The sequence below is a fragment of the Erpetoichthys calabaricus genome, chromosome 3 (genome assembly GCF_900747795.2).
Source record: "Erpetoichthys calabaricus chromosome 3, fErpCal1.3, whole genome shotgun sequence".
Lineage (NCBI taxonomy): Eukaryota > Metazoa > Chordata > Cladistia > Polypteriformes > Polypteridae > Erpetoichthys > Erpetoichthys calabaricus.
The window spans coordinates 12552956-12580428 of NC_041396.2; the positions used below are offsets into that span (position 1 = coordinate 12552956).

The 27473-nt window shown below is 43.4% G+C and overlaps 1 protein-coding gene across 1 annotated transcript in view; it reads right to left on the reverse strand.

The window, feature by feature from the left end:
• fndc4a (fibronectin type III domain containing 4a) overlaps positions 1 to 27473 on the reverse strand; it is a 175780-nt gene that overhangs the window by 51278 nt on the left and 97029 nt on the right. Inside the window, exon 3 of the mRNA XM_028796380.2 lies at positions 24577 to 24781. Within this exon, the coding sequence (XP_028652213.1) occupies positions 24577 to 24781 (205 nt within the window). The remainder of the gene's footprint in view (positions 1 to 24576; positions 24782 to 27473) is intronic.

A 27473-nucleotide genomic window follows, 5' to 3' on the forward strand; every position in this document is an offset into this window, starting at 1 on the left:
CCAAAGCCTCGGTACTCTCCCCTGTTCCAGGCTCAGGTTGAAGATGCTGTAGAAGACCCCCCAGCTCCAGCGCACAGACTTTCAGCAGTCGTGGCGATACTCCATCTGGACCCGCTGCTTTGCTGGCACGAAGTCTCCTCAGCTCTCTGCTCACCTGCACTGTTGTAATTATGGGTGGGGATGTTTCTCCTATGCTGGTATCAGCAGAAGGATGTGTGGAGGGTGCAGTACTCCGAGGTGAGAGTGAGATAAAATGAAATAAAATGATAAAATAAAATAAAATGGCACCCAAAACACATCTGAATCATTATGAAATTCAAGAAAATAATAAAAAGAATAGAATCCTTGACCTAAGTACAAGTCAAGTTAACTCAAGTTGGGTACAGTGTGTTGCCACACCCACTACACGACAAAACAACTCGGGATCCCAGTTGGCAACCCCCCTGGCAGACACGGGGTCCAGTCCCACCCTCCGGAAATGACACTCTATCTGCCACAGCCAGGTGTTATGTGGGTGACCCCTTGGCCTGGTCCAGCCACTCAGGTCCCCAACAATGAGGATCTTATGAGCGGGATCACCCTTGGGGAAACACGCCACATGGCCGTAGGGCCGTAACTGACGCTCCCTCACAATGCAGGTCACGTGCCTCATTCGGGACTCCATGAGCCACACAAAGTCAAACCAACAGCACCAAAGGATTTTCCGGGGAGACACAGTACCAAAGGCGTCCAGTCTTCGTCTCAGGTCACTGGACAGCATCCATGTCTCACAAACATATAGCAAGACAGGAAGCACCAAGACTCTAAAGACTTGGACCTTCATCCTTTTGCAGAGGTATCAGGAGTGCCGCACACCCCTTTCCAGCGACCTCATGACCCCCCATGCCCTTCCAAATTCCGTCTACTGATTTCATAGGAAGAGTCACCAGAGACATGAATGTCACTGCGGAGATAAGTGAACCTCTCGACAAGGTCGACACTCTCTCCGCAGACAAACACACTGCTGATGGCTGTGCCCAAAAGGCCATTAAAGTCCTGGATGTTGGTTTTTATCAGGACACTTGCAAGCCCAGACAATCAGACTCCTTGCCCAGTCTCTCGAGCGCCCCAATCAGAGCCTCCTATGACTCCGTGAAGCTCACAGCATCGTCAGCAAAGTCAAGATCAGTGAATCTTTCTTCACCAACAGATGCCCCACATGTCGCTGGACCCCACGACCTTGTCCAACACCTGTCCATACACGCATTGAACAGAGTAGGAGCAGACCCCTGAAGAAACCCAGAATTAACTGGGAAAAACACAGAGGTCCTGCCTCCACTCTGCACAGCACTCACAGTATCAGCGTACAGGCCGGCCATGATATCCAGCAACCTCGAGGGGATCTCGCAAAGTCTCAGGACAGGGCGTTGAGTCCAACGGTTTATGAAAATCGACAAAGGCTGCAAAGAAACCCTGACGATATTCTCGTTTGTGCTCCATGACAACCCTCAGTGCCAGGATACAGTCGATGGTAAACTTCTTAGGCGTAAAACCAGACTGTTCCATTCTCAGGTAGGTGAGCAAGTGATCACGGATCCTATTGAGGACGACCCTAGCAAGAACCTTACCCGGCACCGAGAGCAGTATCCCCCTGTAGATGCTGCAATCCAGGCGATCACCCTTCCCTTTCCAGATAGGGACGACAAGTCCAGTTTTCCAGTCAGTTGGGATGATGCCAGTCTCCCAAATGGAAGCAAAGATTGCTTGCAATGCCAGGAGGACAGCCTTATCACCAACCTGGAGTAGTTCACCCCCAGGATACCACAGATCCTTGCAGCCTTTCCTCCCCTCAGCTAGTTCACCACCTGTGCCATCTCAGTGAAATTGGGGGGTTCACAGCTAATTGGAGGATCATCCTCAAGAACTGTGGACCCAGAGATATCCAACGTCCTAGCCGGGTTTGAACAACTGCTCAAAGTAGCCAGCCCAGCGGGTCATTAACTGCAGTGTCATCCGTAGGGACCGTTCCATCAGCTGCCCTGACTGCGAGTCTCCAAGAAACAGTTTCAGATCTGCGTAATTCTTTGATCCCTCTGTAAGCAGGATGTGGGTCACTAGACCACAGATGGCGTGTCACTTGCTCACAGATTCCTCTAACAAAAGGCTCTTTATTTGCCCTCAGAGCCCTCACAGCTGTCTTTCTCAGTTCCCAGTACAGACCAGAGCTGCCATTGAGCCTTGTGCTGTGACTCCTCTTGATGATATCCAGGGTGCCCTGCAAGGTGAAACACCTCCTTCTGGGAACACAGGTAACACCAACACAACCCTCAGCAACCTTCAGGGTCTTGTCTTGTACCCCACAATACAATTACAAAATCATACTAAATAATTAGCATAAACATGACACTAAGGCTTATTGGTGTCATGTCGTTTATTATTGGTGGAAGAATTAATCCTGGAAATGCTTAAATAATTAGACTTGTTTTACACACTTGGCGTAGTCGGCAGGATTTTGTAGGTTTCCCCAAAGTTTTGCGGCATTCAATTTTCAAATAAAGAGGTCTAAACCATTTGACGAAACAAATAAGTTTCATTAGGGCCACTGGAGTGCATGACGCAGAGCGGCGTGTCTAGGAACGGAATTAGAGTTAAATGATGAGTTTAGCTTTGGGGAACCACCTTGGAATAGCAAAGTTTAGCAAAAGCCAGAAGCCCATATCCTTCAGCTACTGCTGGGCTACCTACATCCTTCAGGTCACGGATGGCTACCTCAGAAACAGTTTAACAGCTCGCTATATTAATACTCATCAATTGGGGTAGGATTGCTGAGGTCAGTAAAGAAGACAGTTTTAAATAATAATAATTCATTTTATTTATAAGGCAATTTACATTTGTGCTACATAAAAAATTTTAAACAAAGACACAAGATAAAAACAAAGATAAAACAATAATTAGAGGCAATTTTGTTAATATCGTGAAGGATTGCCGGCTTTCTACTCCAGCCCTCACCCCCAGGCCGCCAGGAGGAGCTCTCCCAGCAGCGTGGACGTGCCCCGAGTTCCAGCAGGGCCTCATGGACTATGTAGTTTTTATACACAGCCCTGCTGGATACCTTGGTGGCCACCGGGAGTCGCTGTAAGGGGGCTCATAGACTCTTATGTGCCCTATAACCCGGGAGTACGTCACGGTCACGTGACAGGAAGGAACGACGTGCTCTCGGGGTGAAGAAAAGGACTGTTTACCCTGACCCGGAAGGGAAAAGGAACTGTGGACTGATTGGATAGAAACACTTCCGGGTCAGGGGATATAAAAGGACGATGGGAAATCCCAGACGTTGAGCTGAGCTGGGTGGAAGGGTGGCAACGCGTCTGGGAGTGGAGGATTGAGTTTATTGTTATTGATTTATTATTGACTATTGTGGAGAGGAGGGTGCTTTGTGCAATTTATTATTATAATAAATATTCATATTTGGACTTGGGCGGCACGGTGGCGCAGTGGTAGCACTGCTGCCTCTCAGTTGGGAGACCTGGGTTCGCTTCCCGGGTCCACCCTGCGTGGAGTTTGCATGTTTTCCCCGTGTCTGCGTGGGTTTCCTCCGGGCGCTCCGGTTTCCTCCCACAGTCCAAAGACATGCAGGTTAGGTCGATTGGTGTTTCTAAATTGGCCCTAGTGTGTGCTTGGTGTGTGGGAGTGTTTGTGTGTGTCCTGCGGTGGGTTGGCACCCTGCCCGGGATTGGTTCCCTGCCTTGTGCCCTGTGTTGGCTGGGATTGGCTCCAGCAGACCCCCGTGACCCTGTGTTCGGATTCAGCAGGTTGGAAAATGGATGGATGGATGGATATTTGGACTTTTACCTGGTGTCTGACGTATAGTCTGAGGGTTCAAGGGGTCATGGAGACCTTAAACTATCACAATATGCTTTCCTAAATAGAAAAGTCTTTAACTGTTTTTTAAAAGAGCCCACAATCTGCTGTGTTCTCAGGTTCTCTGGTGGGGCATTCCAGAGCCGTAGAGCAGCGACTGCAAAGTCTCGGTCACCCATTGTACGAAGTTTGGCCACAGGGGGGCGAAGGCAGTGGGTATTTGAAAGACGAAGGTTTCTGGTAGTGGATTGTAATATAAGAAGTTCTTAAAGGTATTGTGGAGCATTTCCATGGATACACTGATGAGTGAGCAAGCAGAGTTTGTATTCAATACGGAGGTGAATAGGGAGCCAAGGAAGTGACTGAAGGATTGGTGACATATTTCCGCACCCTCATTAGGATCCTAGCAGCACTATTTTGTTGGAGCTTTTGAAGGCTCTTGCTGGAGATCCCGATGAGTTATGCATTACAATAGTCCAGTCTGGAAGAGACAAAGGCATGAACCAGCTTTTTAGCATCACAAAGGGAAAGGCAGGGACGGAAATTGGCTATGTTTCGAAAATAAACGAATGCAATTTTACAGAGGTGATGGACATGTGTATCAAATGACAAATGGGAGTCTAATTTGACACCCAGATTAGTAACAGAAGGGGAGAAAGGAATGGTATGGCCAGTGTCACACACGTGTGAATAGGAGGCAGCTGAAGGGCTTGGAGAATAATGGTAGCACATACGCCCAGGGATTGGCGGAGTACACTAACGCTCTTTCTAAGTTCCCTACAGACCTTTCCTGGGAAATCCCACCAGGAGCCACGCCACTTCCGGTCCTGGCCCTGAGGATGACATCTCTTCACCCAGACTTCCTATAAAGCAGCGCTTCCCGATTCATTTTACCCTTGCATCCCATGTGATGGACGAGGCCGATTTCGCACCCCCTTGGTTTGAGAAGAAGTATGAAAAAATATGAGGTTAACGTAGAAAAACAGATCACCATTTGAAGCTTTATGAATAATGGATACTTTATTCACAGCTAACAAGAGGGTGGAAAGAGCAGCCTTCCACACCTCAACCACACAAAATACAAGTATGAAACGATGTTCTTTATAAAGAAATTTATAGAAGGAATAAATAGTTTGAGAATTGAGAATGCAATGATCCATCCATCCATCCATTGTCTCCCGCTTATCCGAGGTCAGGTCGCGGGGGCAGCAGCTTGAGCAGAGATGCCCAGACTTCCCTCTCCCCAGCCACTTCTTCTAGTTCTTCCGGGAGAATCCCAAGGCGTTCCCAGGCCAGTCGAGAGACATAGTCCCTCCAACGTGTCCTGGGTCTTCCCCGGGGCCTCCTCCCAGTTAGACGTGCCCGGAACACCTCACCAGGGAGGCGTCCAGGAGGCATCCTGATCAGATGCCCGAGCCACCTCATCTGACTCCTCTCGATGCGGAGGAGCAGCGGCTCTACTCTGAGCCCCTCCCGGATGACTGAGCTTCTCACCCTATCTTTAAGGGAGAGCCCAGACACCCTGCGGAGAAAACTCATTTCAGCCGCTTGTATTCGCGATCTCGTTCTTTCGGTCACTACCCATAGCTCATGACCATAGGTGAGGGTAGGAACATAGATCGACTGGTAAATTGAGAGCTTTGCCTTATGGCTTAGCTCCTTTTTCACCACAACAGACCGATGCAGAGCCCGCATCACTGCAGACGCCGCACCGATCCGCCTGTTGATCTCACGCTCCATTCTTCCCTCACTCGTGAACAAGACCCCGAGATACTTGAACTCCTTCACTTGGGGCAGGATCTCGCTACCAACCCTGAGAGGGCACTCCACCCTTTTCCGGCTGAGGACCATGGTCTCGGATTTGGAGGTACTGATTCTCATCCCAGCCGCTTCACACTCAGCTGCAAAACCGATCCAGAGAGAGCTGAAGATCGCGGCCTGACGAAGCAAACAGGACAACATCATCTGCAAAAAGCAGTGACCCAATCCTGAGCCCACCAAACCGGACCCCCTCAACGCCCTGGCTGTGCCTAGAAATTCTGTCCATAAAAGTTATGAACAGAATCGGTGACAAAGGGCAGCCCTGGCGGAGTCCAACTCTCACTGGAAACGGGTTCGACTTACTGCCGGCAATGCGGACCAAGCTCTGGCACCGATCGTACAGGGACCGAACAGCCCTTATCAAGGGGGCCGGTACCCCATACTCTCGGAGTACCCCCCACAGGATTCCCCGAGGGACACGGTCGAATGCCTTTTCCAAGTCCACAAAACACATGTAGACTGGTTGGGCAAACTCCCATGCACCCTCCAGGACCCTGCTAAGGGTATAGAGCTGGTCCACTGTTCCGCGACCAGGACGAAAACCACACTGTTCCTCCTGAATCCGACTCGACTATCCGACGGACCCTCCTCTCCAGGACCCCTGAATAGACTTTTCCAGGGAGGCTGAGGAGTGTGATCCCTCTGTAGTTGGAACACACCCTCCGATCCCCCTTCTTAAAGAATGCAATGATGACTAAATTTAACTTACATTCCTACCAAAGATATTCCTGTCGACTAAATAAAACTTACTTATATTTAACATTTAAATAGAACTTGAATAGATACGATAGTTCATAATACCCACGCAGCACTAAGTGCGCGTAAGAGCAGAAGTCATTCGTTTTAACAAGCAGCGTATTGCACTAATACGAAATGGCCTGCCCATTTAATTATTTAGGAATGGATAGATAAATGAAGATTTTGTATAAGTAATGTTTTTCATTTTTCTTCCTCGATGGATTCTGGCACCCCCAGCAACAGTCGCTCGCACCCCTTTTTGGCGAATACCCCCAATCTGGAAGTGCTGCTATAAAGCCTCACTCCCTTCCTCTGGAATTCAGTTCTGTTTTGGACTCTGTCTTGTAAACTTTACTTGCTTCAAACCTTTTACTTTTGCAGCCAGGAACACATTATACGGGTGGCTGCCTCAAACTTTTACAATGTCTCGGGTCTCTTCTTGTCACATCAGAAAAGGAAATACAATTTGCGGAGGAACAAAGTTGATGGGGGGTACTAATTAAAAGAGCTCCAGTTTTGGTGCTGTTCATAACAAAAAGGGTGTCAAGCCACATAAAAAAGATCATAGAGACAGGACCATAAGCAAACCAGCCTGCCTCAAATTCAATTTTCCCCCGAAACTGTTAACTGCAGGCTCTCGGCCTGTCAGACTACAAACAAGACAAGTTGGCAAATGTCAAGAAATATCCAAAAGCCGCATCAGAAGAAGGATAACCATAAACCTTCAGCTTGTAGGAACTGTGGAAATCAAGAATCTTTACAAATACAGTAATCCCTCGCTACTTCGCGGTTCACTTTTTGCTGATTCACGACTTCGCGGATTTTATATGTAAGCATATCTAAATATATAACGCGGATTTTTCGCTGCTTCGTGGGTTTCTGCGGACAATGGGTCTTTTTACTTCTGGTACTTGCTTCCTCAGTTGGTTTGCCCAGTTGATTTCATACAAGAGATGCTATTGGCGGATGGCTGAGAAGCTACCCAATCAGAGCACGCAGTTAAGTTCCTGTGTGCTGCTGATTGGCTCAGCGACGGAGTGCTGCATTAACCAGGAAGTCTCATCTCACTCATTCAGCATTAACGTGCTCTTGCTACTGCATTCAGGGGATTATCACCTTCATCGTCATCATTTTTACTGCGCAGCATATTCATCACCATCATCACGTTATATATAGCTACGTGTACTTCGCTATACAGTAAGGGATTACTGTAAAAGGATTTATTAGAAACAATAGAAAAAGTACAAGTGTAATGTTCAAAACAGCAAAACACAATCCAAAGTAAACAAGTCCAAATCCACAATCCAGAAGACAGAAGCAAAATAATTCAAGAAAGCCAGAAAATCCGATGAAGACAGCAGTACACACAAACACAGTCACAATGATTTCTGACCTGAGCTTAACCCTTTAACCACCAACTCCCTAAATATTCCCCATGCCGGGCGAAATCTGAACAATTTTCGTTTTTTTACTTTTTTACATTTATTCAAGCAGTATTTACCTGCTGAAATACCTGCTGAAATGTTTGAAATAAATGGTCAATCAAAGGACGTAGCTTGAACAGGCGGTCACGGTTTGGATCTTTCTTATCTGGCTCATTGCTGTTGTCATTCAAATAAAAGAATTTCAGCAGCAAAGAGAATCGGTTACGTTTCATGAAAGCTGCAAAAATAGGTGTTGCATACATCGGATCTGTAGACCAGTACATCTCAATATCTGGTGTGATGGACGGCCGGCTACAGACTCTGGTCGTCACCCCCAGGCCACCAGGAGGAGCCCTCCGGACAGCATGATCGTGCCCCGAGTTCCAGCAGGGCCTCATTGACTTTGTAGTTTGTATACACAGCCCTGCTGGATACCTTGGGGACCACTGGGAGTCGCTGTAGGGGGGCTAGTGGGCTCTTATGTGCCCTATAACCCGGGAGTGCGTCATCATCACGTGACAGGAAGGAACGACGTGCTCCCGGGCTGAAGAAAAGGACTGTTTACCCTGACCCGGAAGGAATAAGGAACTGTGGACTGATTGGACAGGAACACCTCCGGGTCAGGGTGTATAAAAGGATTGTGGGAAAGCCCAGACACTGAGCTGAGCTGGGAGGTAGGAGGGCGAAGTGTCTGGGCGAGGAGGATTGGTTTATCCCCTTAACCGCCCTCTGCCAGATATATCCGGCATCGTAGCTTTAATGCTCACGCCTTACTGCCGGAATTATCCAGCACATTTGCCTGTGGTTATGTGAATGCCTGGCGCGTAGTATAACTGACAGTTTGGCGTGGGTATTATTACTGCGTTGTATTTCGACAACTCTGCGCTTGTATTGGCCGATCACGTGATGTGATTCGAAAGTGAAAGTTGTGAATATGGCGAAACGTAAACTGACTTCAAGTGAGGTTTGGCAGGCGATTTTGGACAATAATTCTGATCATGATTGTAGCAGTTCTGAAGAAGATTTTAGCGACAATGATGATCAGCAACGTGCGCTGCATGATACTGTGAATGACGACGCATCGGATGATGGCGATGAGTGGGTGTATCCCCAGCATCTCAACTGGACTGCTGCCCGAGGTGAACTACCTTTTCTGCATCCGTTTGAGGCAACGTGTGGCTTTACTGTTGATGTAAACAATTACACTGCTGAGCAGTTTTATGAGCTGTTTGTGTCACCTGATTTGATCAGACATTTTGCTCATCAGACAAATCTGTATGCAGCACAGTTTATTGAGAAAAATCCAAATTTACCTCCACATTCCCGTGTTCATGCTTGGGTAGACACTGATGAAAACGAAATGAAAAAATTCATTGGGATTTTGATGTTGATGGGAATAATCAGAAAACCAGATATTGAGATGTACTGGTGTACAGATCCTATGTATGTAACACCTATTTTTGCAGGTATCATGACACGTAACCGATTCTCTTTGCTGCTGAAATTCTTTCATTTGAATGACAACAGAAATGAGCCAGATAAGAAAGATCCAAACCGCGACCACTTGTTCAAGCTACGTCCTTTGATTGACCATTTATTTGAAACATTTCAGTTGCCCTACATGCCAGGACCGTCAGTTACAGTTGATGAAAGTTTACTGTTGTGCAAGCCTGAGAAAAGGTACATTTTGTGTTTTATTATGTGTTTGCCCATTTCTAGAACTTGCACAACATTTAGTGATCAATACTGCTTGAATAAATGTAAAAAATGTAAAAAAATGTAGAAAAGTAAAAAAACGAAAATTGTTCAGATTTCGCCTGGCGTGGGGAATATTTAGGGAGTTGGCGGTTAAAGGGTTATTGGAAGAGTTATTTGTAGTTTATGAGTGTGGAGTGGACGGTGCTTTGTGCACAGTGTAACAGTAAAATAAATAATTATTATACATTCACCTGGTGTTCAGAGTGGTACCTGAGGGTTCAAGAGGTGGACCACGCCTCTATCTGCTACACTGGTTTTCTGATTATTCCCATCAACATCAAAATCCCAATGAATTTTTTCATTTCGTTTTCATCAGTGTCTACCCAAGCATGAACACGAGAATGTGGAGGTAAATTGGGATTTTTCTCAATAAACTGTGCTGCATACAGATGTGTTTGATGAACAAAATGTCTGATCAAATCAGGTGACACAAACAGCTCATAAAACTGCTCAGCAGTGTAATTGGTTACATCAACAGTAAATCCACACGTTGCCTCAAACGGATGCAGAAAAGGTAGTTCACCACGGGCAGCAGTCCAGTTGAGATGCTGGGGATACACCCACTCATCGCTGTCATCCGATGCGTCGTCATTCACAGTATCATGCAGCGCACGTTGCTGATCATCATTGTCGCTAAAATCTTCTTCAGAACTGCTACAATCATGATCAGAATTATTGTCCAAAATCGCCTGCAAAACCTCACTTGAAGTCAGTTTACATTTCGCCATATTCATAGCTTTCACTTCCGAATCACATCACGTGACCAGCCAATACAACCGCAGAGTTGTCGAAATACAATGTAGTAATAATACCCACGCCAAACTGTCAGTTATACTATGCGCCAGGCATTCACATAACCATAGGCAAATGTGCCAGATAATTCCGGCAGTAGGGTGTCAGCAATAACGCTACGATGCCGGATATATTCGGCACAGGGCGGTTAAGAGGTTAATCATCTGTGGCCTTAAATAGCCAGAGGGAGGACTCAGAAGGTGTTATGTCAGGATGGCCCCGCCTCTTTGGGATCCACCCACAAAGCCTAAGAAACATCAGGAACAGTACATAATCACAAATATCACAAAAACTGCATAAAAATATGAATAACGATAATTTAAAAAGAACTATAAAACACATCAAAACACCACAGTACCTAACAATTCACAGAGATACCAGGTACTTCAAAACCTAGAAGTCAAAACCGATTTTACTTGTATACTTCTCCAACCCTTCGTGAGCTATGAGTTAAACTCAACTTTCGACTCTCGTTCCATTTCTAGATACACAGCTTTGCACTCCAATGTTCCAAACTGAAACCTAATTGTTTACCTAAAAATAATCTTGTCTGACCACTTGTCTCCCCAAAATTTTGGAGAATCCTGAAAAATCCTGCCGACTACGCCAAGCATATCAAACAAGGCTAATAATTTAGGCATTTCCAGGATTAACTAATCCAGCCTTTTGTGGACTTTTTTTAAAATTATAAAACAATTCATTCGATTTCCGGGACCTTCCCTGCGTGGAGTTTGCATGTTCTCCCCGTGTCTGCGTGGGTTTCCTCCAGGTAGTCTGGTTTCCTCCCACAGTCCAAAAACATGAAGATTATTTGCATTGGCGATCCAAAATTGTCCCTAGTGTGTGCTTGGTGTGTGTGTGCCCTGCGGTGGGCTGGTGCCCTGCCTGGGGATTTGTTCCTGCCTTGCGCCCTGTGCTGACTGGGATTGAATTGGCTAAAAAAACCCATTAAACAAATATACATGCCGAACACCAGCATTATGAAGGGGTTTATAACTCATTTTTACTTCTATTAATTTACAAGAGTAAGAATTCGTTTTGGTGCATCTTAAACCCTAGATTGTAAGTCTTATTTTTTTTTTTTTTAAATTTAAGGCTAGGGGGCTCTGCCCCCTGCTCGCTTCCACTCGCCCACCCCCTGGTTTGGTTAACCGGATATACAATTTTAAGAGATTGTTATTTTCATGGGAATTGTTACATATGTATTATTTTCACTTTTACTTTAAAACTTTAGTAAAAACAATATTTGGAATTAACTTTTCTTCAGGATCGCATTGAATTTAGATTCCATATTTGGATTTGTGGCACGGTGGCACAGTGGCAGCGCTGCGGCCTCGCAATTAGGAGACCCGAGTTTGCAAGTTCTCCTCGTGTCTGCATGGGTTTCCTCCCACAGTCCAAAGACATTCAGGTTAGGTGCATTGGTGATCCAAAAATGTCCCTAGTGTGTGTGTGTGTGTGTGTGTGTGCGTGTGCCCTGTGGTGGGCTGGCACCCTGCCCGGGGTCTGTTACCTGCCTTGCACCCTGTGTTGGCTGGGATTGGCTCCAGCAGACCCCCGTGACCCTGTAGTTAGGGTATAGCGGGTTGGATAATGGATGGATGGATGTTTGGATTTACATCGTGACAACGCAACGTATAACTGCCTGTAAGTGATTTTCGTTTCTTTCTCTCTAATAAATAGAACGACTTTCTCAAATGTTTGTCCATGCTCTTTCTTCTTCACTTTGTTTTTGACGTGCCATCTAGAACGTATAAAATTATTGTCCTGATAAAATTTATAAGAGCTGAGAGCGCAGGAAGCGTGCCTGACAAAAGCATTCACACGACTGAGAGGTTAGACAACGATGGTCTGGTTTGAAAATAGTTGTAAGTATGGCGTGACTTGTAAGAATCTCATGTTAAAAGTCTCCGTCTCATGGAACTTCATACCGCGCCAACGTTTTTGGAATCTCTTAATTCTCACTGGCAGCACGAATTAGACAATCTACAAGTCTCCAACTTAAAGTTTAAATCTGAAATATATTCGATCTCTTTTCTCTGTTCCGTTATTTCACCGAGTAATAATTTCCATTTGTTTGCGCTAATTCGGTCTTTACTATAATTTTTTTGAGACTTTCAAATTTTCATACTTCCATAATCTCTAACCTGCTCTGCATGTGTACGCGCCAACGTGTTCTACTTTGTCAGCTGCTCTTTGTCCTTTATTTCCAGCCCTCGTCATGGACTCGTCTCGCAGGATGTATAAGAATCTCTCTGAGAAAATCACGTCTTGTCTCCTTCCAAGATTTTTTTTTATAATAGAGAGATTTACTTATGTTATTAGGAATTATTTTGTACTATTTTTTGATTGCCATCTTGGTCATTTATGACTACCTTTATTTTGTTATGTTTGCTATTACAGGCATTTCCTTTAAAGCTCGTGACCCACATTAACAACACAACTAGTTTAAAACATTAGCCATAAGATCAGTTCCTTATCCGAGATTACGGATTCCAAAAACCCTGTTTGATGCTCAAATGTATGATTAGTCATCTCTCTGTTTCTTGTTGGCTTCCACTCTTGCCTGAGATTTTCTCGACCTCAATTTTTGCTTCTCATTTTGGCTTTAAATTGTGCGGTATATCTTACTGGTTTGATGCTTTTACTAGCTCTGACTTTGCCTCTTCTTCCGGTTTTCCTTCAAAGATAACTGTGTACTGCTAGCTCATCGCAATAAATTGAGCGGCTAGAATTAAATAAAATATATTTGAGCTTGTTCTAGCAGATGTAGTTCTCCCTATACTCATCCCCTCCTTGTCTTTATTTTTATTTTGACCTGTTGTTCCAGGTCTGGGTAGCTTTCTGAGATGGCCAAATTGTAACATACACACTAAAACAAAAAAGTAGAATATAATAAAGATGGATCAATATGCCAACCAGAGTGCACTGCTTTCCTTAAGAAAGCAAAGGGACAATATGAATGTATGAAACATCGCCTGGTGTCTCTGTCGTGATGCCACCCGCCACAGGCTTGTGCTTTGCCACCTTTTGTAACAGACGCGTTCTCCTTGTACATTCCCAAAATGCGACGTTTGTGCCGTCTCCTAACAACCCTAAATATTCTAATTACAAAGGTAATTCTGCTAATGTTGCCTGCCGCAGAGTCAATAATTAGGAAACGCGCCCAGAACACCACAGACACCCCGCTTTAATTATTGTGTGAATGCCGGAGGCGCTGCCAGCGGGTAGAACAAATGCGTCTGCTTTATTGCACCCTTCATGTTTGCACTCAACGCCTCGTTCAAATAAACTCTGAACTGTCACCAATAAATGCATACAATAAATCACCTTGGAGCAATTAAAGCAAAAAATAACATAAAAAAAGAAAAAGAAAAATCCATTTTATTTCACTTGAGATAAAAATTCTTAAAGAAAATGTAAATCGCATTTCTCTGAGGGCGTGTTTTGAATCTTATTTTGTGAACCAGAGGCCAGATATACATATGGTGTGAATAATGAGCTCCTACTTGCCAGAAGTGTTGGGTTGGTGGGCGATATTACCAGTCAGACATGCCAACCAACATACAGGAAATAATCGCACGTCTGTTCACTTGATAGATAGATAGATAGATAGATAGATAGATAGATAGATAGATAGATAGATAGATAGATAGATAGATAGATAGATAGATAGATAGATAGATAGATAGATAGATAGATAGATAGATAGATAGATACTTTATTAATCCCAATGGGAAATTCACATTGATTCACATGATGCAGCGTGTGCCTGCCTAATACCTGTGCCTATTAACTGGAAAACATAAACGAGCAAAAAGACAGCACTAGGGGGCAGTGCTGTGCAGTCTCATGGATCAAGAAACCAGCCATACAATCCATACCTGCTAATCCAGAGTAGGGGCGCAGGGAAGCTGGAGCCTGTCCTAGCATCCTAGCAAGCATCGGGCACTGAAATTCAGTGTTCAGTTTGCATCTTCTCCCTGTGTATGTGTGGTTTTCTTTGGCCAGCCCCATACCCTCAATTCGTAAAATTTGTGACTTTTGAGCCCCTGGAAATCGAGTTGGGGACTGTGAGTGGGTTTATGCAGAAAAATAGCTGTCATTCCTAATCGGCTCATATGATATTATGGGGAAACTCCTTAAATCAAATCTGAAAGACACACTTCGATCACATAATGATTGCTTTAATATAGATCCATTGTGGTGGCGTGGAAAGGCAAAACTATGAAAATTGTTACTGTCCAAACACTTATGGGCCTAACTGTTGTGTCGAGTGGCTGGGGGTGGTACCCAACCGGGACACACAGGAAGACCAGAGGAGGGCTTACGCCTCCTCCAGACCACAAGGGGGTGACCACCCTGGTGGCTTTGGGGACCCATGGGAACAGAGCTTAGAAGCTCAACCCTACAGGGGCCTGTGGTCACCACCAGGGGGTGCCCCAATGCCTAAGGAGTCCTGGCCCTAAGTACTTCCGCCACACCCGGAAGTGCTGGGGGTAAGAAGACCAGGGACACCCGGAGTGCTTCTGGGTGCGCAGCCAGTACTTCCACCACACTGGGGAGTGCCAGTGGAAGCTAATCGGGAGGCACCTGGAGCACGTCTAGGTGATTATTAAAAGGGCTGCCTCCCTCCATTCGATGGCTTGAGTCGGGAGTGGAGAGAGATGAAGCTCGGGAGGAGAGGAAATGAGTCGGCCTGAAGAGAGCGGCAAGGCATTGTAGAGGCCTGGACTTTGGGGGAGTTTTGGGGTTGTGTGTGTTTCACTTGTGTAAATATTGTATAATAAACGTGTGTTGGATAACCCATCGCTGTCTGCCTGTCTGTCTCCGGGCCATACTCCAGACTGTATGATAGATAGATAGATAGATAGATAGATAGATAGATAGATAGATAGATAGATAGATAGATAGATAGATAGATAGATAGATAGATAGATAGATAGATAGATAGATAGATAGATAGATAGATAGATAGATGTGAAAGGCACTATATAATAGATAGATAGATAGATAGATAGATAGATAGATAGATAGATAGATAGATAGATAGATAGATAGATAGATAGATAGATAGATAGATAGATAGATAGATAGATAGATAGATAGATAAGAAAGGCAGTATATAATAGATAGATAGATAGATAGATAGATAGATAGATAGATAGATAGATAGATAGATAGATAGATAGATAGATAGATAGATAGATAGATAGATAGATAGATAGATAGATAGATAGATAGATAGATAGATAGACATGAAAGGCACTATATAATAGATAGATAGATAGATAGATAGATAGATAGATAGATAGATAGATAGATAGATAGATAGATAGATAGATAGATAGATAGATAGATAGATAGATAGATAGATAGATAGATAGATAGATAGATAGATAGATAGATAAGAAAGGCAGTATATAATAGATAGATAGTGCTTTATTTGTTTTTTAGGAGAAGCTCAATAAATAAATAAACACATAAACATAAACACATACAGTATAATAGTAGACATATACACACAAGAATTACTTAAAATAAAAGAAACAGTGCGACTTGGCTGAAGCTGACAAATTACAAAATGTCCATATGGTGTGTCATTGAGGTGCGTTTGGTGACTTCGTAAATGGATTTCAAAGTGGTTGCCATTTTTATTTCGTGAGTACTTCATCCAGGAGTCCTTTACCACATTTTGTTTATTAAATACTTTGTAGCAATGAGTCATTTTCATAAATAACAGTAATATTTGAATGTAATTCCACGTGTTAACAGACTACATTAAATATTTACTATTTAACGGCACTTTACAATGTCAGGGAGTTAAAACTGGAGGCTTTGGTGGCTCAATGGCTTTCACACACAGCGGAGTTTGATGAAAGTGAAAATGGCATCAACTGATTTGCTTGTAATGTCTGTAGAAGGTACAGTACATGACAGATTGTATATTTTTAATAAAGACATAAAGATAAAAACTATAATAACCACCCCCAAATATTCAGTACAGTAAATTCAATTTCTTGTGCTTAGCAGTAGTGCCACACCACTCAGTTAAGCAAACTAAAGGCCACCTCAGACTGTATGATGTGTCTTAGAAACACATTAACCAGATTACTAAGACTGCATTTTATTTTTCTTTAGGAACATTGCAAAAGTTATACCTCCTATAACACTGCAAGAAGCTGAGAAATGAATTGACGCTTTTGTTTTTTGTTGACTACGTTACTGTAATGCTCTCCTAACAGGACTACCTAAGAAAGACGTTAGTTGGTTGCAGTGAGTTCAGAAGGCAAGAATCTTAACCACAGAAAGAAAATGCGAGCACCTCACACCAATCTTAGCGTCACTACACTGGATACCCGTGTCCTTTAGAATTGACTTTAAAATCCTACTAATGGTACATAAAGCTTTAAATAATCTTTGCCTCTTCCTGTGTTTCGGAGTGCCTGTCCCCCTACATTCCACGTCGTAACCTTAGATCTTCTAATGTTTTATATTCCAAGAGATAATCATTACAAAGTCGTGAGGTGGCCTTTTGCCATTATACTATTTTTCCAATAGAGAAACACCTGGCTATCACCATTTTAAAAAACTCCTTAAAAACCCACTTCTTTAATTTTTCCATTATATCTTCATTTTAGTTGTATTCCAAATAGACTAAATGGGCACACAGAATGATCAGATTCTTAATGGACCTGTAATCTTTACCAATTTCTGCTTTATTTTTTCCGCGTTTCATTTGCTACCACCGCCTGATCAAAGTCCCATGCAGCCCCCTAAATAAAAGCGGATACCACGAGCCCACCTGCATCCTAATCCTCCAGGACAACGCCTTGCAAGAATGACGAAACAACTTGAGGACATCCGCCGAAGTCAGAAAGTCTTCAAACAAATGTTCAAAGTTTAAATTAACCCTACGCCATGCCCTGGCCAATTTGTTGAGACCTGCTGTGGTGTTAACATACGATAACAAAATATTTTGAGACCCCTAGTGTTATTGCTAACTTATTTTTATTCAAATACCGCATATCCTTATTTTAAACTGGGTCTGGGTGCTGTTGGTTTTTTATAAAGAAGCTTTGTGGTCGTCTACAATGGGAAGAGGTGAGCAAGGAGGACAAGCAGAAGCTGCCTGTTCTGTGACACACACACACACCTGCCGTGATTTCATCCAGCATAACATTCTGCTCCATCTTTGACACAGGAAGCATTTCACCAATTCTCTCTTTCACTGATGCTTTAAGCTAGAGATGGGAAAATGATACCGAAGCGTCAAAGCTTGTGTCAGTCAATCTGAAGCGTAGTGAGTCGAATCACTGTGTCAAAATACTACTGTCATGTGACCCATGACGTTTGATGCTTCACAGCATGCTTCACTGGTTTGACAGCTTTGGCGCTAAATGAACAGGTAGCCTATAATAAAATGCATCATTCTCATTCAACAATGTTGGGTTGTGAGGAGAGAGAGATTTGTATGGTGTGAAGACAACAATCAGTCTCTCAATGTCGACAAGACAAAAGAGATAGTCGTGGACTTCAGAAAATCACATGCTGCCCACATCCCACTCAGCATCAACGGTTTAGATGTGGAGACTGTTAGGAGTACCAAGTTCCTCGGTGTGTACATAACTGAGGAACTTACATGAACACATAACACCTCATCACTAATCAAGAAAGCCCAGCAGAGACTACACTTCCTGAGGCGGCTGAAGCGAGCAAGTCTTCCCCCTTCCATCCTCACCATGTTCTACAGAGGCACCATTGAGAGTGTTCTGAGCAGCTGCATCACTGTCTGGTATGGTAACTGCAACATATCCAAAGGATATTGAAGACAGCAAAGAACATTATTAGGGTGCCACTTCCTTCATTACAGGACATATTTTACAAGCACAGTGTCCACAAGGCCTGCAGCATTGAGCAGGACCCCTTACACCCCTCACATGGACTTTTCACACTTCTGCCATCCAAGAGAAGATACTGCAGCATCAGAGCCAGATCTGCCAGGCTGCAGGAGAGTTTTTAGCCCCAAGCTGTCAGACTCCTTAACACCAGGCTGCCCCCTGGGATCTTCCACACGGCCTCAACCACCTCGAAAAACAGAACTTTTATTCATGCGAGCCACTGTCCTGTAAAGACGAGTGTGCATGGAAAAAAAGAACTGAAAATCTCCTACTGACCTTTAAGGATTTTGACACTCTTGATATCATTCTGCTGTGAAACATTCTGACCTGTCATTGTTTACATGTCTTAAACAACTATTATCATACACTTCTAGCGTCCGGTGCCACTAAGATTCACACCGTCAAGATGACGGTGATTTATTTATTTTTTACTAGCTGATTACCCAGTGGCTTCACTCACTGACTGCAAGGGAAAAAAACTAAAATTTAGTATTTATAAAATAAGTTTGTTAATTACCAATGTTATTTTTGAGCAAATAAAGAGCATTTACAATAAATAGAAATTATATAAATATGAATTATTGAGTAGCAAAACATTTTGATAAAAGAATTTGAAGAAAATATAAGAAGCGTATAAATTATTAAACAGTCAAACATTAACATTTCAGAAGTAAAGATACATTGAGTACTACTGCAGTGGTTTCGGGCAAACTACCTGCTTGACAACCTTGCACTATGTGCCTGTGATTTAAGCGAAAAATTATTCTGAGAAATGTGGACGCTGCCTTTCCGTGCTTAACGGGCAGAAGGTTCAAACAATTCCCAAGTCTAAATACTTAACATGAAGAGGTCAGTACATCTTTTTAGATGTAAACCCTCCATTTTCTTAAAAGAAATTCATCCCAAAAGCAACCTTGAATGTTGCGGGGTTTTAGTGACCCGAATTCATCTTAAGGGACAGTAAGTAGCCGTGCACCGCAATTTACCAAGAGAGTCCCGCTTCGATAGCGCCGATTACACTTATTCGCAAAGATTTCCACTGTCCCAGGAGCCGACAGGGCACTTGAAGTGTGACAAACAGTGCGAGAAGAGAGGACGCTGCCAAAACTGTGAAGCTGTTGACCTGAAGGAAAAGGCCGACATTCCGCACCTCCCAGCGACCACTTTGTTCTTGCGACCTTTTGGAGGTGAAGACGGTGTCATCTTCACATTGTTTACAGCTCGGCGCAGTTAAAAAGTAGAAAGACGCAAAGCTGTTTTCTTAATCTCTTTTACTATCAAGGTGTAGCGCGTTCCTCTTAAGTCAAATGAGGAGCCCAGCACACACAAAAATCTCCTACTCTTATGAAAATGAATTCTATTAAGTACGGAGCCCAACCGAACCTTAGCCCCAATTTGATATCCTCATCTGGAGTTTTCTTTTATGAATGTATACAAAGGAAATAATCACCCCAACAATTCTTTAAACAATCAAAAAAGATTATAAATCAAACAAAACAATAAACACCCTTTAAATCCTTGTCAAATCTACAATATCCACACAAACCCTAATTAATATGCCACCCCCTTAAACACTCTATAATATACTCCCCAGAAAATGGCGAAACAGCAAAGAAAGAAAGCAAGCAAGAAAAAGAAACGGAACATTACCCTGTTTACAAACAGCACAAATATATTCACAGTACTTAAACCTATATACAAATATAAATTAGACACACATACAATCCCCACACGTTCCCCAGTCTCTTTTATATTAACTTTGTTTTAAAGTCTAAATTCACACAGCCTGGGAAATCTGCAATGAATCCAGCGATCAAGTCAGATACGTTCCACTGACTCGTATACCGAATTTAAATGTAAAAGAAGCGATCTCACCGGCCAGGCGACAATTCCTTTGTTAAAGGAAGAAGTCCGTCTCACCCGGGTGTATCGCCGTTAGTGTCCGTCCATGGCTGACGCCTGCACCATAAAAGCAAAGTAAAGCCGTGTGCTCCGAAGGTCCTTCTAGGTTAGCCGGCACTCCTTCTCCGTGCACCCAACCATCCTTATTATGGAGTCTCACTTGCTTTACTGCTGGCTTCTTCTTTACATTCACCTTCCCAGCTCCTTATTTGAACAGTCTTTTTTCTTCTTTTCAATATCAGTAAAATAACTCTCACACAAATGATAAGTTCCTATCTTTATATATAATCTTCATTTGGATCTTGATCTTTGTTTGTCCGCGAATTCATGTTCAACCGACACGGTATCCTTCAATAAGGGCGCGCACAAAAAGGCGAACTTCAAAAGGGCGACCTCAATTGGACGCATCGAATAAAGGCAAATGCAACAAAATTATTACAGAAAATTTATTAGCCAAAGGCAATGATTGAACGTATAAAAAGGCGAAAGCAAGAATATCAAAACATCCAATTAATTAATGCATGAACTTCTAAGCGAGACGAACATTTTCCAATCCTATATTCAGTGCATTTCCAGATGTGTTTCCCGTTGATAGTTTTCTCCTTTCTGAATGTGTAGCCTTCGACTATGAGTAGATCTGCACCACTGTTGCTCTTCACATATTCCAGAGTCATTTGAACTAAATTATCTACGAACACCTTTATTCGCCACGCTCAATTGAGGTCGCCCTTTTGAAGCTCGCCTTTTTGTGCGCGTCCTTATTGAATAGAACATATAAGTCGGACACACTTCTGTGATTTTCCATCAGTCGGCGTTTGCAGTTCAAGAAAGAAGCATTGGTTCTTCCTTACTCTTTGGATTGCCACAAAGCAACCTGCGAGATTGGACAACGTGTGGTGGAACTACTGTCGACACCAACATCTGTGTTCAAATCCCTGGTGACACCAATTCTAAAAGGAACTGCACTTTTCAGTGCAAACATCCTTCTCAGGGCAACAAAAAATTCAAAGTCCACCTTGAGTGGCAAACAAAGACTACCTTGAGTAGCAATCGTACCTCGAGTACAAAAAATTAAAATGAAAAGAAACGAACTTGATGAGGAGACAGAAGAAAGGTTGAGAAGAGATCGTGAGAGGAAATGACAGTGTTGTGAAAACGAGCCGGACTGTGAATGGAGTCAGAGACTCTCAAAGCAACGTGAAAGACGTCGACACCAGTTGGCAGAGGAGACCGAGAGTCACCGTGAACAAAGGCTGGCCAGGCAACGTGAAATAAGTCAGCGAAATATTGCCAGAGAAACCGAAAACCGACGTCTACAAAGGATGTGCGACGAAGGACCCAGTTCACGATTGACAGGGAGCCCTTCACAGACAACTTTAACACGCGCAACGTAGTTGGGCGCACATGGCTAGTATTATAATATGTTCTGTGGTCATACGTAATTTCCGTTACCCGTGGTCATACGTCATTTCCGTTTCAAACATGAAAAGAATTTTATTTTTATAGATCTTTTTATAGATAGAGGATCCCAGGGACGCTCCCAGCCTTGGCTCGACTTGCACACAGTCAAAAACATAGACAAAATAAAGCACACAGGGGAATAACAATTAAAGAATGTAATGTAATTAAATAATATAAATAATACCACCCCTGTACCCCTACGGCGATATTACAATAAACATATAAACACAAACACTACACAGCAAAGTCCATGGAATATCACACCGGATGTAATGAGAGATGACGAGAGTAAGTCCAGAGATCTGTATGTTGTAAGGGAATGGAAAACAGTCCTACCAGTAGACACTGTAAGGGTGAAGACGGATGGATGGTTCAGGAGCGCTCCTTTACTTGCGAGAAAGCCGTGAATCCACAAACAGTCCTCAGCACACAGGTAGACAGACGATCCAGACCCCAACAACAAATACAATCAAGGACACGGCGATTAACTATGGCTTAACAGAAGGCAGTCCGACAGGTAAACTCAACACAAAATACAACAACAAAAAACTCCATTGGCCACCTGCCCTCCTTTTAAACTCCTCTGACCACCTTTGACCCCAACAGCCCCTGCAGGGACTGCTGGGAGATGAAGTTCTAACTAATAGTAGCACTGCTACACACTGATCATTTCTGTATTATCTATATCTATTATTTATTATTTATTTATTATATTACATATCTATTGACTATAGATATGTATCTAGATTGCAAATACCATACATTGCATCAATGTTCATATTGCTTACTACACGTCAATATTGCTGCTACTTCTTTGTCTTGTCTTTGCACAATGTCTTGTCTTGTTTGTGTTTTAATTTTAAATTTGAATTTTAATTCTACTTTTAATTTGTTATTTGCACGTCATGTTGTTACACTGTGGACCCTGAGCTTCGCAATTTTGTCTATCTGTATACTTGTATAAAGTTGAGATGACAATAAAGTTCACTTTGACTTTGACTTTGACTGATTTGGTGACAGATGGTGACTAATAGTGGAAAACGGCGATCAAAAGTTAAATAGTATAAATGGACAAGGACCTTAGCAGAATAAAATGAACACAGACTTTTCTGACCTTTTACTGGTGACACGAGACTGAAACAGTGAGTGCTGCTTCACTTGCGCTCTTGACAGCGTTCCTTGACCTCGATTAACCACCAGATGTCGCTGTTCATACTGGGGCTGATGCTTCAACACTTTGAATCTTTTTGGGCACAAATAGAAAGAAAGCCTCAAAAGCTTCACGAGGCTTCATTTCCCCATCATTACTTTAACCATGGATGTTCTCTTTGGTCCTTTGACCACGGCCAGTTGTGCCAGTTGTCTGAATTGGGAAGTGCTTACTTATTTTCATTTTCTGATCATGATGGTGCAATTTTCCAAGTTGGCTCCATGATCCCTTGTTGCATCTGGGAGCCTCATCAACCCGTAGCCGTCGATATTCACATACCAGGCAAATGAGGACACACACATTCAACAAGGGGTTGGGGAAAAAGCTGTCAATGCTTTTATTAAATCCAAGTAAAATAGTTCAGTCTCCCTCATCCATTAAATAAATAATCCATAAAATCAGGGAAATAAATACATATTTTCATTAAATGAGGTTAAAAACCATGAGCCTTGGGGCTGCGATCTAAAACCTGATGGCTCCCCTGCTTATTCCCTTCAGATTCTACAGCACAAGGAGAAGACAACCAGCAGGCACAGACAACCCTTTGTTTCCGCTTGGGACCCTTGTTGCCAGTCCATTGACGTGCACAGGGAGGGTGCGTCACTCCCTCCAACTCCCACTGCCATTCCCCGGACTTGAGGGGGAGTCCTTCTCGAGTGGTTTTGGTCACTTCTGCTCCCCAGGCTGCTCAACAGGAGCAACTCTCAGAAACCCCTCTTGAGTGTTGGCCACACACTCCTTCCCCAGGGCTCACTTTACTGTCCACCTTCTTCCCTCTGTCTCACACTGTCTCTCTATTCTCCTTAATCTCCATCTCACTCTTTTCTGTCACCTTCTTCCATTTCTCCTTCCTTTTGTTATCCTCCCTGATTTTGTACAGGTGTGGTTCTTTGCCTACTCCGAGGTGTGAATCTCTCCTCACAGATGGACCTCTTCATTACCTGGTGAGGAAATCGGGAAGAAACTGGTACAGATGCTGGTACACTTCAAGCCCACCTCAGGGTATGAAACCAATCCCTTTCGAATGGGGCTTATGTCCTTAATGTATACAGTATCAGAAAAAGTAGCTCTCCAAGGGCGGACCTCCTGAAGGATTCCACCAATGACGTCCATTCTCCTTATCTGTACTCTTTGTCTCCTGTCAGTTAACTAACTTGAGAGCCATAAGGCTCCACATTATGCTATTCCAATGAGCTCATCAGGTCTTGTCTCCAGCAAGCACACAGAAAACACACGACTAACAAAACAACACAAAACTTGCACAGAGACCTCCTACCCGCTTCCCCTGATTGTATCTGCTGCTGCCACAATCAGTCCAGGCTTCCTTCTCGTGATCAGGACTACTTTTAATTTCAACTTGTCACGCACTGTTATTAAAGTTCAACACGCCACTTCCTGTATTGAAGATTCCTACCTTTCTGTTGGATGGCGCTTGGCAGGAGAATTCACCGTATTTTTTGATCACACCTCGTATTAGGGCAGCTTTGCAATTAGTTAAACAGATGAACTGAATGTCTCCTCTCGTTTGTCAAATTTCTTATGTTCTTGTGTTCTTGCTGTAGCTCATATCACCGCTGCTCTAGTGTGTTACCCCAACATGATGTTCGAGTAATTAAGCTTAGTGGATTAAGGACTCCCAGGACTCCCAAATACTCCTCTCCGAAGTCTCAATGGACACACTGAACTTACATCTAAGCTTCTTAACGGACTCACCAATTCATTCTCTTACCTTGGTTGGAGCTGTTGGAAGGGAACCGGTCCGTCTCCTTTAAAGTTCGAAAATGAACCCGCTTGCTAGCTTGGCTCTCTCCATGGAACCCAATGGACTGAACCTGGATGATGTAATCAGTGTCTTCCTCGAGATCCCACAGGACACAAGCTCGATTTGTTGTGTTTACTTCTCGGATGAACCTCTGCATCTGACCGTCTTGTCTCTAGGAAAGTAAGAAAGATGACGTCAGAGACCTTCATGGATTGACAGCACATGCAAGTAAGAGTTTGACTATACAGTGGATACGTGACACTAAAAAAACACTCCGCGTTTTAGTTTTGGATGATGTTGTCAGCCATGTTTTTCTTCATCTGAGTTGCAATATGGTTAAAAGGGTTTAATATGGGAAGTAAATTTGCTGGTAGCCCACCACAGAAAAAGACAAACCCATAATTGTCTCGGAAATAACCTGAAATGGACAAAGTCACTCCCTGATGGTCTTAAAGTGGAGAAGGACAAACAAACTGTAATTTACTTTACCCCACTATTAGCATGTTGACTTATCTTGGTCATCTTGAAGACTCCCACCCCACCTCTTAAATTAGTGGATAACCAATGTTCTACACTACTTGAAATTAGAAAAAAAAATCAAATTCTCACTGAGAGGATCTGATCAAAACTTTTTAAAAATATGTCAGGATCTAATCAATAACATTTTAGAATAAGCTTCCTTCTTCTTCTTCTTCTTCTTCTTCTTCTTCTTCTTCTTCTTCTTCTTCTTTCGGCTGCTCCCGTTAGGGGTTGCCACAGTAGATCATCTTCTTCCATATCTTTCTGTCCTCTGCATCTTGTTCTGTTACACCCATCACCTGCATGTCCTCTCTAACCACCTTCTCTTAAGCCTTCCTCTTTTCCTCTTCCCTGGCAGCTCTATCCTCAGCACCCTTCTCCCTGTATACTCAGCATCTCTCCTCTGCACATGTCCAAACCAACCCAATCTTACATCTCTGACTTTGTCTCCCAACCGTCCATCTTGAGCTGACCCTCTAATGTCCTCATTTCTAATCCTGTCAATCCTCGTCACACCCAGTGCAAATCTTAGCATCTTTAACTCTGCCACCTCCAGCTCTGCCTCCTGCTTTCTGGTCAGTGCCACCGTCTCCAACCTATATAACATAGTTGGTCTCACTACCATCCTGTAGACCTTCCCTTTCACTCTTGCTGATACCCGTCTGTCACAAATCACTCCTGACACTCTTCTCCACCCACTCCACCCTGCCTGCAGTCTCTTTTTCACTTCTCTTACACAATCCCCATTACTTTGTACTGTTGATCCCAAGTATTTAAACTCATCCACCTGCACCAGCTCTATTCCCTCCATCCTCACCATTCCACTGACCTCCCTCTCATTCACACACACGTATTCCGCCTTGTTCCTACTGACCTTCATTCCTCACCTCTCTAGAGCATATCTCCACCTCTCCAGGATCTCCTCAACCTGCTCCCTACTATCGCTACAGATCACAATGTCATCCACGGGGACTCCTGTCTGATCTCATCTGTCAACCTGTCCATCACCATTGCAAATAAGAAAGGGCTCAGAGCCGATCCCTGATGTAATTCCACCCCCACTTTGAATGCATCCATCACTCCTACCGCAGACCTCACCACTGTCACACTGCCCTTGTCCATATCCTGTACTACTCTTATATACATCTCTGCCACTCCCGACTTCCTCATACAATACCACAGCTCATCTCGAGGCACCCTGTCATATGCTTTCTCCAGGTCCACAAAGACACAATGCAACTCCTTCTGGCCTTCTCTAAACTTCTCCATCAACACCCTCAGAGCAAACATCACATCTGTGGTGCTCTTTCTTGGCATGACACCATCCTGCTGCTCACTAATCATCACCTCACTTCTTAACCGAGCTTCCACTACTCTTTCCCATAACTTCATGCTATGGCTCATTAATTTTATCCCCCTGTAGTTACTGCAGTCCTGCACATCCCCCTTATTCTTAAATATCAGCACCAGTACACTGCTCTCCACTCCTCAGGCATCTTCTCACTGTCCAAGATTCCATTAAACAATCTGGTTAAAAACTCCACTGCCATCTCTTCTAAACACCTCCATGCTTCCACAGGTACGTCATCTGGACCAACGGCCTTTCCATTTTTCATCCTCTTCATAGATTTTTTAGAATAAGAATATTCTAGAATAAGCTTCCAATTCGGGGAAAAGGGTACCCTGCTTCTCTTGCTCCTTTTATAGAGTAGCTGCGGTTGCTGGCTCTTTTGTCTTATTCTTGGGTGGACGTCGAATTGGGCTTTGATTTCTTATATTTGACTTGACTGCATAAATGTTGTCTGTTTCTATTGTATACACCTGCGTTTAAGTTCTCCCATGGATAAGATGGGGCTTGAACTTACCCTAATTTCTGGTATTTTATAAGTCGAATGCAGAAAACTCACGCTATTGGTCCAAGAGATTATGATATGCTATCGCCCACCTGAGAGAGTCACCACGGAAGACACACGGCCTTTTATTTCTATGTATTTTGCCTACGTGACCAGACGGTAATACCTGAACTATTCAGAAGCGACGTTTGCACTGTTTTGTGTTTTTTGTATCTCACACCCTCATGCACCTTTATCGTAAGAGCATCCCTTATCTACAATGGAGCGTTCGATTAGAAGAAAATATGAAGCTGATTTTAAATTGAAAGTCATTGAAGTGGTGAAAGAAATTGGTAACTGCACTGCTGCAACAAAATTCAATGTGTCTGAGAAACTGGTGCGAGATTGGAGGAAGCAAGAAGATGTAAAAAAAAATAAAAATTAAGTGTTGTATTTTTGAATGGACATATAAGTTGGGGTCTGATCTTATGATCAATTTTTCAATTTCAAGAC